General features: G+C 32.7%; 2 protein-coding genes across 3 annotated transcripts; both read left to right on the top strand.

Moving 5' to 3' along the window:
• The first annotated feature begins 8,740 nt into the window (after positions 1-8,740).
• On the top strand, positions 8,741-14,208 carry LOC132717490 (perlucin-like protein). 2 transcript variants are annotated; one of them, XM_060700976.1, is made up of 4 exons: positions 8,741-8,943; positions 10,949-11,040; positions 11,881-11,968; positions 12,243-14,208. In XM_060700976.1, exons 1-4 carry the CDS (start codon positions 8,766-8,768, stop codon positions 12,485-12,487), a joined length of 603 nt encoding a protein of 200 aa, XP_060556959.1. In that variant the 5' UTR covers positions 8,741-8,765; the 3' UTR covers positions 12,488-14,208. The 2 variants fall into 2 exon arrangements, with proteins under 2 accessions (XP_060556959.1, XP_060556958.1); XM_060700975.1 differs by lacking the exon at positions 8,741-8,943 and adding an exon at positions 10,132-10,457.
• Positions 14,209-14,334: 126 nt separating this feature from the next.
• On the top strand, positions 14,335-17,672 carry LOC132717489 (perlucin-like protein). Its single transcript, XM_060700974.1, has 4 exons — positions 14,335-14,632; positions 15,848-15,933; positions 16,490-16,580; positions 16,838-17,672. Exons 1-4 carry the CDS (start codon positions 14,458-14,460, stop codon positions 17,074-17,076), a joined length of 591 nt encoding a protein of 196 aa, XP_060556957.1. The 5' UTR covers positions 14,335-14,457; the 3' UTR covers positions 17,077-17,672.
• The last annotated feature ends 313 nt before the right edge of the window (positions 17,673-17,985 follow it).

Below are 17,985 nucleotides of genomic sequence, written 5' to 3'. Positions count from 1 at the left end.
AAATTAAATGTAAATTTCTTCCAGGAAAAGGCATATCATGCCTCAGCCATTAATATCAATTTTATTTTTTTTCAGAAGGAGCAAAATAATTGTTAGTAATTGTTTGTAATAATAATAATAATGGGTTCAAGGCAAGCATTGTTGATGCTTATCATTCAATTTGGTAGAAAAAAGATCTGAATGTGAAAGAAAATGTAAAAAAGTAGCAAAATGTAAACAAAGTAGTATTTTGACTTCCATACATAATACTAAATCAATTGCCTTAATGCAGAAAATAGTAAACATTTGATGACCGTTACGTCATTTTTAGGAAATCATAACTGGCCACCAAAAGTAACAAAGGCTGCCAGAGGAGACAGGACAGGACAAGACAAGCTGGACTTATTAAATACTGGATAAAGTAACAGAAGACCAAACTGTGAAAAAGGATAAGATATAGACATTTTTCTGAATCAGTAACGAGAAAACACTTAAATGTTGAATATTTTTGAAACTCATAATAAACTTTGACCATGTCATTAAAATTTAAACAGACATTTCCATGCTCTAATGGAAAAGACAATAATTTGAAATCAGAAAACTATCCCTTCAGTGAAAGAAAATGATAATAGCAAAAAGTATGTAAATTCAAAGTAAAGATATAAGTTCAAAGAGGAAATATCTCTTGAAATATAGATGCTAGAGTTATGAACCTTTTCGTGCATGATGTAAGTAATGACAAAGAACAATTATTTTAAGTCTAGAGTAAATATCATTTATAATAACAAAGATAATACTTAGAAATATATGAATTTTCACTAAATCCCCAAATTCAAAAATGAAATGAAAATAATTCTATAAATACAGGAGCTACAGTTATAAATCTCTTCGCACCTGATATAAGTGTTAAGAAACATATTTTGAAGTCTGAATTTAATGCGGAAAATTATGAGTATAAAGGGATGATGATTCTGAAAATATTGATGCTAGATGAAACTTGTCATGTTATTGTTTAAAGTTGGAAGTAAATTGTTTGATAAATAAAGAAGGTGAACAAAAAATTTAAATACATAAAAATAATATAAAAAAATATCTAAGTTCAAAGGGGGAATAATTCTGGAAATATTCATGCTAGAGTTCTGAAACTTGTCACTCATGTATAACATAACATAAATTTTAAGTTAAAAGTAGATACCTTAACCCTTTACCTCATATACATGCGAAACAACGCACTTTCGACCCCCTCCTCTATTAGGCCTCAAATAGCGACAAAATGTCCTGTTTGGACCCCAAAACATGTTTTTATTTGAAAAATGTTGATATTAAGTGTATTTACAAATAATTCAAATAATTGCTAAGTTTCACCGCAGACCCAGAGACAAAAAAACTGAAAAAAGTGAGTGTATCTTCAGAAACTTAATCCTTCAAAGTTAGGACCATAAGATAAAAATACAGAGGACCAATAAATGATGACAAGACTCTCATCTCAGTGGACGTGTTTATGGGAGATATAAAGTTAATTATGATTAACAAGCTGATAAGCCCTTACTGAGATTCAGCAGGCTGAAAGGGTTAATGCGTAGGACTGTAACGTAATTCAATATTGACATTAGGAGCATACTTTGAATTTGTTTTTGAAGGTAGCATTAAACAAGCAAACTTGAGACATTTCACCTTGGTCAATGTCATTTATGAATGAATATCAATATTAGTATGCCGGCATGACTGTACAATATTCCTCTATTTTACTTTTTTAAGTCGAGCTAAAAAGCCAAAGGTATCGTCATTTAGGTAAGCTGATACCAAAGTTTATTTTTACATCTAAGTATGTACACATGCCCCACATTTCATAGCTGTACATCTTAGGACAAGAAGAAGGTCACTTTGACAAAATCTAAGTAAGCTGATATCAAAGTTCAATTCACATAATATGTGCTCATGGTACTTATTTCAAAGCTGCATATCAAAGTACAAGAAATAAGGTCATATCATCAAGATCTTGGTCAAGTGATATCAAAGTTCAAGTTTACATCTAAAACTGTGGATATGGTCCAAATTTCATAGCTGTAAATAAAAGGACAATAAAGTAGTTCACTTGTCAAAATCTAGGTCAGCTGATATAAAAAATCAATTTCACATCTCAAACTGTTCACATTGTTCAATTTTCATGGCTGTACGACAAAGTACGAGGAAGAAGGTGGTTTCATCAAAATCTAGGTGAGCTGATATGAGAGTTAAATTTCACATCTGAAACTGTGCATATTGTCCAAATTTCATGGCTGTACATCAAAGGAAAAGAAAGTATATCACTGTGTACCCTTTGGCATGGCACAATTTTGGCCATTTAAACTATCTTGACAATGTTTTATGTCGAATGTCTAAGCTCTAACTTCCTACTATTCGGAAAACATTTCTTTTTTAATTTCTGTTTTTACTTTATGTATACAAAATTAAAATCAATGACCCTCAGGGCGGGGCCAATTTTCACCCCAGGTCTATAATTTGTACAATCTTGGTAGAGGTCTACGATACAATGTTTCATGTCGAATGTCTAACTTCTAGCCTTTCTCAATTCAGAGAAGATTTTTTGAAAGTTTTTACTACATGTAAATACATAAAAGGAAAATCTATGACCCCCAAGGGCCAATTTTGATACTAGGGACATAATTTAACAACTTTGGTAGAGGGCCTACCGATGATATCATACACAAAAAATCAAAGGTCTGGGCCTTGTACTTTCAGACAAGAAGAGTTATAGAATTGGCATTTTTGAAACTCCTTTTCTGAACCCGTGACCTTCTTATGCAACAGACAGGACCCATTTGAATAACTTTGACAGGGGACAGCCCACGGATGTTTCCTATTTAGTTTGGTTACTGTGCTGTCATTGGTTTCAGAAATGTTGTTTAACGTAATTGTCGATGACACACGACGACGGACGGTGGGGAATCACAATGGCTCATCATGAGCACTATTAATTTAATGAAACTTTGCAGGATTGATCAGTAGCTTTAGTACTTGGGCATATTACACAAGTTTTCCATTTGAATGTTTTGATAAGTTATAGCCCTTGAATAACTAGAACTCCTCGAGTCGGATGATTCGCTTTGTGAACAGTGAAGTTGTCACTTAAGCATTTTCTTCTTACATGTACGTTATTTATAAACACTGCTAAAGGGCAATAACTAAAACATATAAGAAGTGCAGAGTACCAATTCTTGTGCACTGCACTTCTTCTTAATGAGATCTATCAGCCTATGAAGATAATCAAGTTCATAGCTTTTATAGTTGAAGGGAAATGGCCCGGACAAAATTAAAGTATGAAAATTAACAAAGGGCAATAACTCAATAAATAAAAAAAAACAGAGTGCCAGTTCTTTTGCACTGCACTTCTTCTCAATGAGATCTATAATACTATGAAGTTACAAGCCCATAGCTTCTATAAATCATGAGAAATGGCCCGGACAAAAATAAAGTATGAACATTAACAAGAACTGTCGGAGAACAGTAAGGCTCGACTATTCAAAAAGTTGTCACAAGGGTGTTTGATTGAGTATAAAAATGCTTACCTGTGAATACATAAAATTGGCCGAAAAGGTTCAAAGGCTTGTTATTAACATGTTTTATCAAGTAAATCACTGCTTTATTATTATGAATGCATAAAATTGTCCCAAAAAAGGGACAAACCCTTCAGTAATTATGGAGATAACAGCTTACAAGCAAAACTTTACCATGAATTTCTAAGTTGCAAAAATCAGAAGAGGAAATCAGGGGAGAAAAATCAGCCTAAATGCAAGATAGAATTATGGATCTTGGTCAGTGACCTACAATTATGACCCTAAATGCATATGTGAAGTTTTAAATAAATATCTTTAACAGTTATTGAGATATGTAAAACTTGCATGACTGTAAATATTAACCAAGAGACTAAGTAGAAAAGGGCAAATAAATCAGCCTAAATTCAAGATAGAGTTATGGAACTTGGTCATTGACATACAATCATGACTCTTGATGCATATGTGAAGTTTTGTGCTTATTCTTTTATTTTTGGTACTTACTACTAATAGTCTTTAATCTTTTATCATTCACGTAATGTAAAGTTTCAAATACTTATTGAGATATGTAAAACTTACATGTAAACATTAACCAAGAGACTTAGTAAAAAAGCGGGAGATAGATCAGCCTAAATACATGATACAGATAGGAGTGCTGTTCAGTGATCATTATTTATGACCACAAATATACATATGAAGTTTCAAGTTTGTATATTCAATAGTTTCAGAGATATGCAAAACCTGCATGTTAAACTAAACCAAGAAAAGGAGATTTTTTTTTAGTACAAAAGGGAGCATAATTCAGTCAAATAACATGGCAGTGTAATAAATCTTGAGATGTCACCTTCAATTATGACCCTAAGTATATGTGTAAAGTTTCAAATAAATATCTTTGAAGACCTTTAACCAAAATTTCTAAGTTTCAAATGGGCAAATAATTCTGCAAATATTGCAGACAGAGTTATGCAACTTTGAAAACTGATGTACATTGTTAGTATAAAAAGTATTGTAAATTTCAATTGAATATCTCAAGCATAATTGAGATCTTTGACTTTACAAAAAACTTTAACCAAAAATTTAAAACCAAAGTTAAAAAGGGGCATAATTCTTTAAATATTGTTAGCAGAGTTATTCAACTTGTCAATCTGATGAACATTGTTACGATAAATAAGTATTGTTAGTTTCAATTGAATACCTCAAAGCAATAATTGAGATATTTGACTTTACAAAAAACTTTAACCAAAATATCTAAGTTAAAAAGGGGCATAATTGTGTAGATATTGTAGGCAGAGTTATCCAACTTGTCATTCTGATGTACATTGTTACTATAAATAAGTATGGTAAGTTTCAAAAGAATATTTCAAGCAATAATTGAGATATTTGACTTTACAAAAAACTTTAACCAACGCAGACGCCGACGCGGACGCGGACGCCGAGGCGACTACAATAGCTCTCCATATTCTTCGCAAAGTCGAGCTAAAAAGGGCAATAACTCAAAAAATAAGAAGTGAAGAGTACCGATTCTAATGCACTGTATTTCTTCTTAATGATAAATAGCTTTCATTGCTTAGGAAAAATGGCCCGGACAAGAATAAAGTATGAAAATTAACAAAGGGCAATAACTAAAAAAAAAAAAAAAAAAAAAAACATAGTGCCAGTTCTTGTGCACTGCACTTCTTCTAAATGAGATCTATCATCCTATGGAGTTTGAAGCCCATAGTTTTTATAATTCATGAGAAATGGCCCGGTAAAAAATAAAGTATGAGAATCACAAAGGGCAATAATTAAAAAAAGTAAGAAAGGCAGAGTACCGGTTCTTGTGCACCGCACTTCGTCTTAATAAGATCTATCATCCTATGAAGTTTCAAGTCCATAGCTTTTATAGTTGAAGAGAAATGACCCAGACAAAATTAAAGTATGGAAATTAACAAAGGGCAAAATTCAAAAATTAAGAATAGCAGAGTACCGGTCCATGTGCACTGCACTTCAGGTTATTGAAAGAAGCATGCATACCAAGTTTAAAGTCAATCTGACTTAAAGTGACTGGTCTTGCATATTTTGACCTAAATTATGTTAGACAACTGTGGCCACTGTACCTTGAAAATTTTAATTGAATAAGAGCTGTCACACAAGTGATGAATGCCCCCGAAATTTAATTTCTTAAGCATGCAGATATTATGAAAAGAAAAGAGAATGAAAGTAACTAATTGCTTAATATTGTTCTTGTGAAATGAAATGCTATTTAAAGCAAACTTAACACCTCGTGACAAGGGTCTTGGATGCAACACAACATCTTCATGTGGAAGACATTCATGCCAAGTTATTCTTAAATCCTTCGATGCATGACAAAGTTACAGTCCGGACATAAATGTGTGTACCTATAAACTCTGATTGTGATAAACTGAAACTTCAAATTTTAGTGTGATATTGACTTTTGAGGTAAGGATGTGATTCTTGGACGGACACATCGTCTTGATTTCCATTACATTTCCGAAAACTATTCATATAAAATCTTTTTACAAGACCTTTTCGAAATATTTGAGAAAAAAAAACAACATCAAAACAAAACATTTTATTGTAATGTTTACATTTCTAAACATGACAAAAACTTGTTTATGTTTTAATAACGTGTCATTTGGCAGTCTCATATCCATATAGGATACACGGTACATCGAAAGTTATTTTCAACATGCGTCGACATCTATCTAGTCAAAAAATTACATTTCCAGAATGTAGTAAGATAACTTACTTACATTATTGTTTTATAAAAACGCATAATGTTCATATATATGGTACATTGTTAACAAATCTTGGCATATTATGGGTTTTGTTCAAAATTTTACTATTTCACGTTTAAATGTTGAATTCTGCTTAAGCCGGTGCTAGGGGGCGAGGACGGTAACTTGCACTTTCCAGTACCGCCCATGAACAGGCTCAATCAAACCGAGCCTGCAACATTTTCAATTTTGCCGTGTTGGGCTTTCTTTAGGGATTCTGTATTTATCAATTTTATGATCACATCCGTGTTATTTGTGCCGTGTGGCGGCTGTAAAAAGTCTCCCCGTACATTTAATCAATGATGTTATATTTTCGATCCTTGAAGATCGTTCAGCACGACATTATTGTTGTGCTTGTGGTATTTTTAGTTTCAACTTTTCGGCATTTTCTAGTTGGGTGGTTCCAATATTCCTACTTGAATAATGTTGAATCACCCTTAGGATATGTTGCCTGCTTTTTAAATTTGTCTTTTGACGTCTTGTCTGTGATACGCAGGCTTCATAACCTCTGATCCCCTTTCAAAATTCCATTTTATTTAGTTCCGCCCATTGTTTTCTCGTTTAGGGCACACGCTTTTTATTACTTGGGGACCATACGCCGCTTTTCATGGAATGGCACGGAAGTGTCACATTGAAGGTTCCATGATAACCGCCGTATGAACACATCTGCGGATGTTTCTAAATTCAAAATTTTACTATTTCACGTTTAAATGTTGAATTCTGCTTAAGCCGGTGCTAGGGGGCGTGGACGGTAACTTGCACTTTCCAGTACCGCCCATGAACAGGCTCAATCAAACCGAGTCTGCAACATTTTCAATTTTGCCGTGTTGGGCTTTCTTTAGGGATTCTGTATTTATCAATTTTATGATCACATCTGTGTTATTTGTGCCGTGTTGCGGCTGTGAAAAGTCTCCCCGTACATTTAATCAATGATGTTATATTTTCGATCCTTGAAGATCGTTCAGCACGACATTATTGTTGTGCTTGTGGTATTTTTAGTTTCAACTTTTCGGCATTTTCTAGTTGGGTGGTTCCAATATTCCTACTTGAATAATGTTGAATCACCCTTAGGATATGTTGCCTGCTTTTTAAATTTGTCTTTTGACGTCTTGTCTGTGATACGCAGGCTTCATAACCTCTGATCCCCTTTCAAAATTCCATTTTATTTAGTTCCGCCCATTGTTTTCTCGTTTAGGGCACACGCTTTTTATTACTTGGGGACCATACGCCGCTTTTCATGGAATGGCACGGAAGTGTCACATTGAAGGTTCCATGATAACCGCCGTATGAACACATCTGCGGATGTTTCTAAATTCAAAATTTTACTATTTCACGTTTAAATGTTGAATTCTGCTTAAGCCGGTGCTAGGGGGCGTGGACGGTAACTTGCACTTTCCAGTACCGCCCATGAACAGGCTCAATCAAACCGAGCCTGCAACATTTGTAATTTTGCCGTGTTGGGCTTTCTTTAGGGATTCTGTATTTATCAATTTTGTAATGGCAAATGCGAAAAGTATAACAACTATCTTCACTACCCGTTACATAAATTAACGCGTGTCCATCTTAAGCACGAAGAAGGAAAAATGTTCAATAGAGATTGATAGAAAGACAATATCAGAAGATAATAAACTGAACAGAACCACAAAACTAGATTATCTTTTAAATAAATCTCTAATAATAATAATAATAATAATAATAATAATAATAATAATAATAATACCGCGGATCGATGAATTATCAACAACTTATCAATAATACATGGCTGCCTCGCAAATGTTTTCTTTCATTAAAAAAAAATACAAGACTCACCAATTTTGTGTAAATTTGTTTACTAGATTCTGACGCATCGTATCTTACCTTTTACTCGGAAAAGCAAATCTATTGCTAAAAAGGTCCGCTTCCTGTTAGGTGAGTGATGTCAAGTGTTTCATAGAGCTCTCCAGCTTTATTTAAGTTGTACATATTTAATAAAGCGTCACTTAGACCGTTAGGCTTCATACCTTACATTTTACAAATCAAACTTGTCTGGTATGTAATAGAAAGAGCACCGAAACACGAGGCTATCTGATTTGTACGAGGGGGCTTAGCCCCCGAGTATAAATCAGATTGCCGAGTGTTTTGGTGTTCTTTCTCTTTTGTATCATAGTCAAACATAAAAACATGTTCCCTGTTGTCACAATTTTAAACCCCGGGAAAAAGTAACCAATGATCGAGCATCTGAATATGATATTTCTGCCTGCCACTTTCCCTTTCTCTGCCGTCACAATATGTAAACCCCAGCAAAAATGAACAAATCAACAGGCATGATCTGGAGTGCGGGTAACTGATACCTGCACTCCAGTTACCGCACTGTGCATGTATATGTATACGATTTAACTCTGACACTTTTTCAACAGAAAGGTCCCCAAACTATGAGACAAATATTGTTTACCGCGTTCACTTTTCTAGTGAAAAAATGCATAACCTCACTTCATTTTCTCTAATTATGGTTATCGTTAGTGCTTTGATAGTAAGGAGTGATTGCCAATGTAGCTGCACTGATATAGAAGCTACTAAATATCTCCTTCTACATGAGATGTACAAATTACGTTCTGAAATGCAGACGTCATCTAAAAAAATAGACTCAACCAAAGGTAACACTTTATTATTAATTACATTTCAACAACAATTACTTTTATTAAAATCAGATTACAGACATGTAATAACATGATTTATTTTTTTGCTATTTAAATATGGGTAAATAGATGGGGACAGACATATACATAGTTAAAAAGTAAACAACATGTCAATCAATTTAACACAATATTTAAAACTATGTAAATCTTGTTAATCACATTATCTGTAATTTAAATGGTAAATAGGAACGTTGGGATTTTCTGGTCCATTGTGTTTATCAAGATAAATTACTGCATGTTAAACAGTTTGGAATTACTTATCAAAGTAATTAGTACATTATGGATACATTTACATTATATATGTAGCTATTTTTATGTTAAGAGGAAGTCTCGTTATTCGATTGACATTTTCTCTCTAAAGTTATTATTATAACGTAAGTTTATTATTATTTTTATTATCAAATAATAATAATAATAATAATAATAATAATAATAATAATAATAATAAAACTAAATAATAATAATAATTTCAGAGAAAAAATGTCAATCAAATAACTTGACATAATTATTTTTATTATTATTAATAATGAAATTATACTATTTAAAGCAAATGAAATAACTTGGCACTAGCTTTCTTTACGAAAATACCGTCAAGCTTTTTATTTAAAAAGCAATACATACAGGATATTGAGTGTTAAGTTCAATACTGAATTTATTGCACGAGTTGAATAAAATTATATTATGCGAGCCTCTGGCGAGCATAATATTATTTTATTCAACGAGTGCAATAAATTCACTAATGAACTTACACAAATTTAATATTCTATTTATCCCTTACCCAAAATAAAGACCGTTTAAAGTGAAATAAAAGTCTAACATTTAGCGCGTCTTAACACATTGTTTGTATAACGCTAATGAAGTCACGTCAAAATATATGCACGTCCGTGCATTACCATATTTATGGAGTCGCAAAATCAGCACGGGTTTGAGATAAATATGTATTTCAAACTGCTGTCATATTCAAAAATACATTCTAACATGCTATTCCGCTATCAAACGAATAGTGCTATCAGGTGCATTAGTAATATCATGTATGTGTATATCATAAAAAAGGATGTTTTCACGTCATATGACATCAGATATAAGTCAGTTAACAAAATGACCTCTTGCAGAAAAATCACTTCAAAAAGTCTTTATATTAGATAAAACAATGAAGGAGGAAAGACTAAGAATTGGATCTGTCGTGCGACAAATTTTGAAAAATTAGAAAGCTCAAAGATTGAAATTTTTCAATACTATGAAAACCTAAATTGAAAAAGTGGATGAAAAAGTCCAAAACACGGAGTCAACGCTGGAAATTGTAAAAGAAATTGTAAATAAGGAACTTTCTGCCATTGATTTACTGAAAACTAATATTGCAAATGTTCTAAAAGAGGTAGAAATGTCCAATATGGCTATTTCGAAGCTGCAAGGCCAACATCAAGAACATCTTGAAATTTCGGAGAGGCGATTCAGTATTGTTCAAAAACAGTGTAAGTTATTATGTCAGTGAGTATAATAATATTAATTACTATTACAGTTTATGATTGTGATGATTTTAATTGCGATAAAAAAGATCACAACATCGTAGAAAAAATTATGATGATCAACATCATCATCATCATCATGGCGGCACCGACCACGACCACGACGGCAAGTACAACGACGACGATGAGGATGATAAATTATTATTACCACAATAACTATTATGATGACGACGGCTACAACCATGGTAATGACGAAGACGACGACGATGCTGATTATGATGATGATGGTTAGTTAGATGACGGTTGTTACAATATAAGAAAACTGTCCAAAGATTTTCAAAGTTTACATGCTGCACTATGTCGCCAATAAGATGTGTTAATTTGTTCAGATACTTTGTCGCCAATAAGATAACTGTGTTAAATTGTTCGGCTTATGATTATCAAGTATAAACATCAATGAATAAAAAACCTGTTAATCTATAATATTATTTTTTTAGTTTCATGCCCGGACGACACATGGAAAAAATATGGAAACAAATGTTATCGATTTGTTGGAGAAGGAGATGCTAGCACATGGTCTGACGCCAAAGTGAGTGGTCTTAGTTCATATACGCATTAAGTTACAATAAAAAGTAGACCTATCACAAGAACAATTCAGTTTGTACAGTGTTACGATTCTGCAAGAATAATTTAAATTAGAATGTTATTATCCCCCACCGAAAGGCGGCGGGGATATAGAAATAGTCTCCGCCCGTCTGTTCATCCGTCCGTCTGTTCGTCCATCCACCAATCCGTCCGACCGTCCGACGTTTTTGTCCATGGCATATCTCAAAAGTATTTTAGGTATCAACTTGAAACTTCATAGGCGGATAGATCATATTTAGGAGGAGTGCAGTGCACAAAAATGATAAGTTAAACTCTACCCTGCATTTTTTCAGTTATTGCCCTTTGTTATTTTTCAAACTTTATTTTTGTGTATAAACTTCAAAGGTATAAACTTAAAAGGTAGATAGATCTTATTGAGGAGGAATGCTGTGCTAAAGAATTATAACTCTACCCTTAATATTTTTTCAATTATTGCCCTTTGTTTTTTTCATGCTTTTTGTCTGGAGCTTATCTCAAAAAGTGTAAGAGGTTTCAACTTGAAACTTCAAAGATGGATGTATCTCATTGAGGAGGAGTGCAGTACACAAGAATGATAACCTATTTTCAGTTATTGCCCTTTGTGTTCTTCAAACTTTATTTGTCCAGAGCATTACGCAAAAAGCCTTTAATGTTGAAGATGATGATGATTTATACTTCGATCATGATGATAATAATGAACACAATGTTATACAGACGGCAATATGGAGGTGATGATGATGATGATGATGATGTTGGTGATAATGATGATGATGATGATGATGATGTATATATCTTATGTTTTCAGGAGAAATGCAGATTGATCCACGGCGACCTTGTTAGAATAGAAAACAAAGAAGAGAATGATTTTATAGCTAATATCCGGGGAAGTAAATGTATGTACTGAAGCAATTTAGTTCATGATTTAAGTAATGTCAATATAGATATGCAATTTTTCAGAAAGATCATTTCTCACCTAACAAACACATCATTTGTGACTGTTTTTGATCAATTATCATCCAATCCAATTTATATATTTAGATGACATGAAAATAAACTGAATTTGTCTTAAGACCATCGCACGACGACACGAATATCACATGTCTTTGTTCACGTGCTAACATCCGTATTGTCCAAATGGTATAATGAATGGTGTAATATGTTTTTCAGATGGTTACTGGATTGGACTGGAAGACACGCAGAATGAAAATGATTGGCAATGGAGGTCATCAGAAGGAACACAAAGTCTTGGGAATTTTTCGGCCTGGGCACCTAACGAGCCTAACAATATGGACGGGAATGAGAATTGTGGCGTGATATATACATATTACGATGGTGTATTAAAAGGACAATGGAATGACGAGAATTGCATGCACAAGAATCCATATATTTGTGAAATAGTGAAACCGCTTTGAATTGTGATCATATTAACATATAGTGTAAAGTGGTCTTTTCACTAGTGAATGATCTGAGCTCCTCGGATGGCTTTATAGCATTGCTTGCGTGAATGGTGTTAGAACATTAACGAGTTTTTGTCATATATTTTAAGCTTCTAAAATGATTGTGTGTGTGCGCGTGTATGTGCGTGTGCTTGTTTGTCATAAAATTTCGAAAAAGTCGTGTAAATAGAGTTGATATACATGTAAATAGTTTTCTGAAATGTTATGGAAATCAGAAAGAAGAAATAAAAGAGTACATACTTTCATACATTATGAGAGTAAAATTTACATTATTGCAACAATCTCATTTAGATTTTTTAAAACAGCTTGGTGTGTTTGGTGTATATATATTTAATGTCTGTAATACACTTGATAGATTTAAAATTTAGTTTGATATTTCTTTCGTTGAAATTCCTGTCTCGGTAGATTTCAAGTGCATTAGATTTATAGATTACTGTTACTCCTACAAAGTTGCTTCCCTTTTCTGTATGCAACATAATCTAAAATCACGCTTTTCTTTCATGGAGTGAAATTGTAGCTAGTTTTCAATAAAGCTTTGTTTGTAAAAAATACGCTTATGTGCTAGATATAATCAAGCTTTTCGTGCTTCAATCATACTTAGCTGTTTTGATGACGTGAAATGTGACGTCATTGTTTCAGTTTGTGCACGTACTTGTACTCAGCGGGCTGATTATGATTATCAGTTATCGACTGAAAATCGTTCACGCGACACTCAAAATCGATTTAAATCATAGGCAATTTTGTAACTATATATTGTAACAAGTGTATTAAAGAAAAATAGACAATTTGGATATGTTAAAGTCTGGATGCCACTATGCTGAAATATCAAACATACCTGCTGTTGGGATAGATGTTTGGTTTAACCGACATCAAAATCAAAGAAATCAATTTATAAAAAATCTTAAAACCTATCACATCTTTCAGGCTGGACAAAATTACTCATATTTCTTAGGGAAATTTTCAAAAAATGTACTGACTGAAAAGGGAAAGATGAAGAACACGATACGATGGCAATGGTGTGCCGACACAAGTCAAAGATAGATTCTGATGCGAGGGTAAAAATAATTGCAAGCTTAACTAATGACATGCAATACTGTATAATTCTGGTATTGCATCTTAGCGCTCCTCGTTTTATTTCTTAAATCTCGCTCCGCACCCCCGTCGGGCGAAGTTTTATATAATAAACATCGTCCCGCTAATTAGCGTGTTTTCGTTTCGCGCCCCGCCATTTTGATTTGTTAATTCTCAACTTTTCGCTTGGCGGAGTCCCAGGACAAAATCATGAATGGCACTAATCAGCCGCCACAGTAACAACTACACGCGTGTCTCCCCTACGCGTTACAGAAATTGATGCGTGTTCATATTAAGGACGAAAAGAACAATGTTCAATAGAATGATAGAAAGACATTATCAGAAGATGACGTAATTGAAAAGAACCACAAAACTAGATTATCTTTCAAATAAATCTCTGACTTAACAGAACAAACACTTAATTTATCCAGATTTACCCCCCACACACACACAAAAGAAATCAATAAAATAATAATAATAATAATAATAATAATAAAGGCGCGGATCGATGAATTGTCAACAACTTATCAATAATACATGTCTTGCTCGCAATTTGTTTCCTTATTTTTTTCAAAAGAATACTAGACTTACCAATTTTGTGTGCATTTGTTTACATGTATCTGATGCATTGTTTTTTTTACTTTCCACTGCTAAACAATGTACATGCGCTTCCTGTTTGGAGGGTGATGTCAAGTGTTTCATAAAGCTCTGCAGATCTTTTTAAGTTGTACACATTTAATAAACGTCACTTAGACGCTGATTTTCATTACACTGGTACGTTTCATTCCTTTGACTTTACAAATCACACTTGTCTGGTATATTATGTTTACCGCGTTCACTTTTTTAGTGATAAAATGCATTACCTCACTTCATTTTCTCTAATTATGGGTATCGTTGGTGCTTTGATAGTAAGGAGTGATTGCCAATGTAGCTGCACTGATATAGAAGTTATTAAACATCTTCTACAAGAAATGTTCGAAATAAAACAAGAAGTATACAAACTACGTTCAGAAACAGACTCAATCAAAGGTAACACTTTTGTATTATTTACAATCGATTTTCAGGACTATGATGTTTATTAAGATTAATAAATGAATGTTTGGCTGTTTGAAATTACTTAACAAACTAATGTATTCATAAAATTATGGATTTGCATTATCGTTATAATAATAATAATAATAATAATAATAATAATAATAATAATAATAATAATAATTATAATAATAATAATAAAAATAATAATAATAATAATAATAATAATCATCATAATATATACACGTAATAATAATAACTTGAGAAAAAATGTCAATCAAATAACTAAACAATATTATTATTATTATTATTATTATTATTGAAATTATACTGTTTTAAACAAATAAAATAAGATAAAAATTGAATCTGTCGTGCGACAAATTTTGAAAAATGAGAAAGCTCAAAGATTAAAATTTTTCAACACTATGAAAACCCAAAATGAAAAAGTGGATGAAAAAGTCCAAAAAAGAAACGGAATCAATGCTGAACATTAAGATTAACAGTGATGCGACAGATGTAAAGGAAATTGTAAATAAGGAATTGTATGCCATTGTTTTACTGAAACCTAATGTTGTAAATGTACTAAAAGACGTAGAAAAGTCCAATATGGCTATTTTGGGGATGCAAGGTCAACTTCAAAACATCGAGAAATTTCGGACAGGCGATTCAATATTGTTCAAAAACAGTGTAATTTATAATGGTAGTGAGTATATAATTATTGCTGTTACAGTTTATGATTGTGATGATGATAATTGCGACAATGTAGATCATAACAGCGTAGAAAAATTACCATTATCATCATGGCGGCGACGACGACGACGACGATGATGATGATGCTAAATTATTATTACTACGATGACTATTATGATGAAGACGGCTATTTCCCTGACAATTACAACGACGACGACGATGACGATGATGATGATGATATTGTTGATGATGATGATATTGATGATGATGGTTATTTAGATGACGGTTGTTACAATATTAGAAAATTGTTTAAAGATTTCAAAAGTTTACTTGCTGCACTATGTCGCCAATCTGATGTGTTAATTTGCTCAGTTACGTTGTAGCCAATTGAATGTGTTAATTCGTTCAGTCACTTTTGACTTATTTAAGATGTATTATTTTATTCAGTTAATGATTATCAAGTAAAGAAATGAATTAAAAACATGTTCTTTCATTACAAATGTATAATATTATTTCTTTTAGTTTCATGCCCGGACGTCAAATGGAAACAATATGGAAACAAGTGTTATCGATTTATCAAAGATCCTAACACATGGTCTGACGCCAAAGTGAGTACACTTAGTTTATACACGAAGTAAGAAAGTTACCTATCTTCAGAACGATTCATATAAGAATAATAAAAAATATAAATATATACGGAGTTTCGAAACAAACGTTTGTATTATTAATATTCAAATATACTTCATATTCAATACTTCACATTAAGCCTTATCTGAGGAGGAAATCTTTACTTAAATTGACCATGAGCTGGACAAGTGATAGTCTGATTTGTAACCTTTTACTCATCCGATGACTCGTGCAATTAAAATCCTTTTCTTTACTCTGAATTACTCTAATGAGTTTTCAAATAATGATGATAATGCTGATGATGCTGATTATGATCAACACTTCGACCATGATCAGGAAGTTTATAATGAGCATAATGATATAAAGACGGCGATATCAACGGCGGCCAATGAGTATTATCCTCAGATTGATGTGATGATAATGCTAAATATGGTGATGATGTTTATGTTGGTGATAATGATGAGATGATGATGATGATGATGATGATGGTGGCGATCATGGTGATGATGTTAATATCTTAATATCAATTGCTTTCAGGAGAAATGCAGATTGATCAGCGGCGACCTTGTTAGAATAGAAAGCAAAGAAGAGAATGATTTTATAGTGGCTAATATCAAGGGAAGTACATGTATGTACAATGTCAATAAAGTTCATGATTTATGTATTTAAATATAGATATGCATGTTTTCGAAACATATTTTCTAACCCATATTTTGACCAATTATCATCCAATCCAAATTTATATCTAGATGAGATGAAAATTAACTGAATCTATCTAAAGCCCATCGCATATACATGTATAACGAAAGTCTGAACATCACATGTCTTTGTTCACATGCTAATATCCGTAGTGTCAACATGGTAATCAATGGTGTATGTTTTCAGCTGGTTTTTGGATTGGACTGGATGACACGCAGAAGGAAAATAACTGGCAATGGAGTTCATCAGAAGGAACACAAAGTCTTGGAAAATTTTCAAATTGGGCACCTGGCGAGCCTAACAATGACAGAGGGGATGAGGATTGTGGCGAGATATTTGCAAAAATGTCTAAAATAGGAAAATGGAATGATGCGCCATGTTCGACAAAGCTTCCATATATTTGTGAAATAGTGAAACTGCTTTGAATTGTGTTCATTAAGTCTATTCTTTTACAACATTCAATTGTTAAATAGTATATTGTTTAAGCATGGGTTATGATATATTGGATTAATAAATACAACTTTAGATTATAAAAATACAAAATAATGGCTACACTTCCCTTAATTTGTTTATCATTTTATGATGTGAGATAGATGTATAAGTGACCTAATGATGACGGTAGTTGATTTTGATTTACAGTTTTTTTCACCGCTGTAGGTTCAAATTATATAAACATATGGTGTAAAGTGGTCCTTTCACCACTGAATGATCTGAGCTCCTCGGATGGCTTTATGGCATTGCTTGCGTGAACGGTGTTAGAACATTAACGAGTTTTTGTCATATATTTAAAGGTTCTAAAATCACAGTGAAATGATGGTGTGTGTGCGCGAGTGTGTGCGTGTGCTTGTTTGTCATAAAATTTCGAAAAATGTCGTGTAAATAGAGTTCATATACATGTAAATAGTTTTCTGAAATGTTATGGAAATCAGATAGAAGAAATAAAAGAGTACATACTTTCATACATTATGAGAGTAAACTTTACATTATTGCGACAATCTTCATTTAGATTGTTTAAATCTGATTTGTGTGTTTTTTTATATTTATTAAATGTCTTTAATACAGTTGATAGATCTAAAATTTACTTTGATACTTCTTTCGTTGAAATTTCTGTCTCGGTAGATTTCAACTGCATTAGATTTATCGGTTACAGTTACTTCTACAGAGTTGCTTCCCTTTTCTGTTTGCAACCGAATCTAGAAGCACGCTTTATTTTCATGGAGTGAAATTGTAGCTAGTTTTTCAAAAAAGCTGTGTTTGTAGAAAATACGCTTATGTTCTAGATATAAAATCAAGCTATTCGTGCTTCAATCCCACTTAGCTGTTTTGATGACGTA

The sequence above is a fragment of the Ruditapes philippinarum genome, unplaced genomic scaffold (genome assembly GCF_026571515.1).
Source record: "Ruditapes philippinarum isolate M1 unplaced genomic scaffold, ASM2657151v2 ctg4430_1_1_1_1, whole genome shotgun sequence".
In the NCBI taxonomy this organism is placed as follows: domain Eukaryota; kingdom Metazoa; phylum Mollusca; class Bivalvia; order Venerida; family Veneridae; genus Ruditapes; species Ruditapes philippinarum.
This window is presented reverse-complemented; position numbering and strand designations above follow the sequence as displayed.

Excerpts from the sequence above, each read along its gene's own strand:
- LOC132717489 (XM_060700974.1), top strand. The coding sequence starts at position 14,458 with ATGCATTACCTCACTTCATTTTCTCTAATTATGGGTATCGTTGGTGCT. Across the intron at positions 14,633-15,847 it reads AGAAACAGACTCAATCAAAG|TTTCATGCCCGGACGTCAAA; the intron begins GTAACACTTTTG and ends TATTTCTTTTAG. Across the intron at positions 15,934-16,489 it reads ACACATGGTCTGACGCCAAA|GAGAAATGCAGATTGATCAG; the intron begins GTGAGTACACTT and ends AATTGCTTTCAG.
- LOC132717490 (XM_060700976.1), top strand. The coding sequence starts at position 8,766 with ATGCATAACCTCACTTCATTTTCTCTAATTATGGTTATCGTTAGTGCT. Across the intron at positions 8,944-10,948 it reads AAAAATAGACTCAACCAAAG|TTTCATGCCCGGACGACACA; the intron begins GTAACACTTTAT and ends TTATTTTTTTAG. Across the intron at positions 11,041-11,880 it reads GCACATGGTCTGACGCCAAA|GAGAAATGCAGATTGATCCA; the intron begins GTGAGTGGTCTT and ends TTATGTTTTCAG.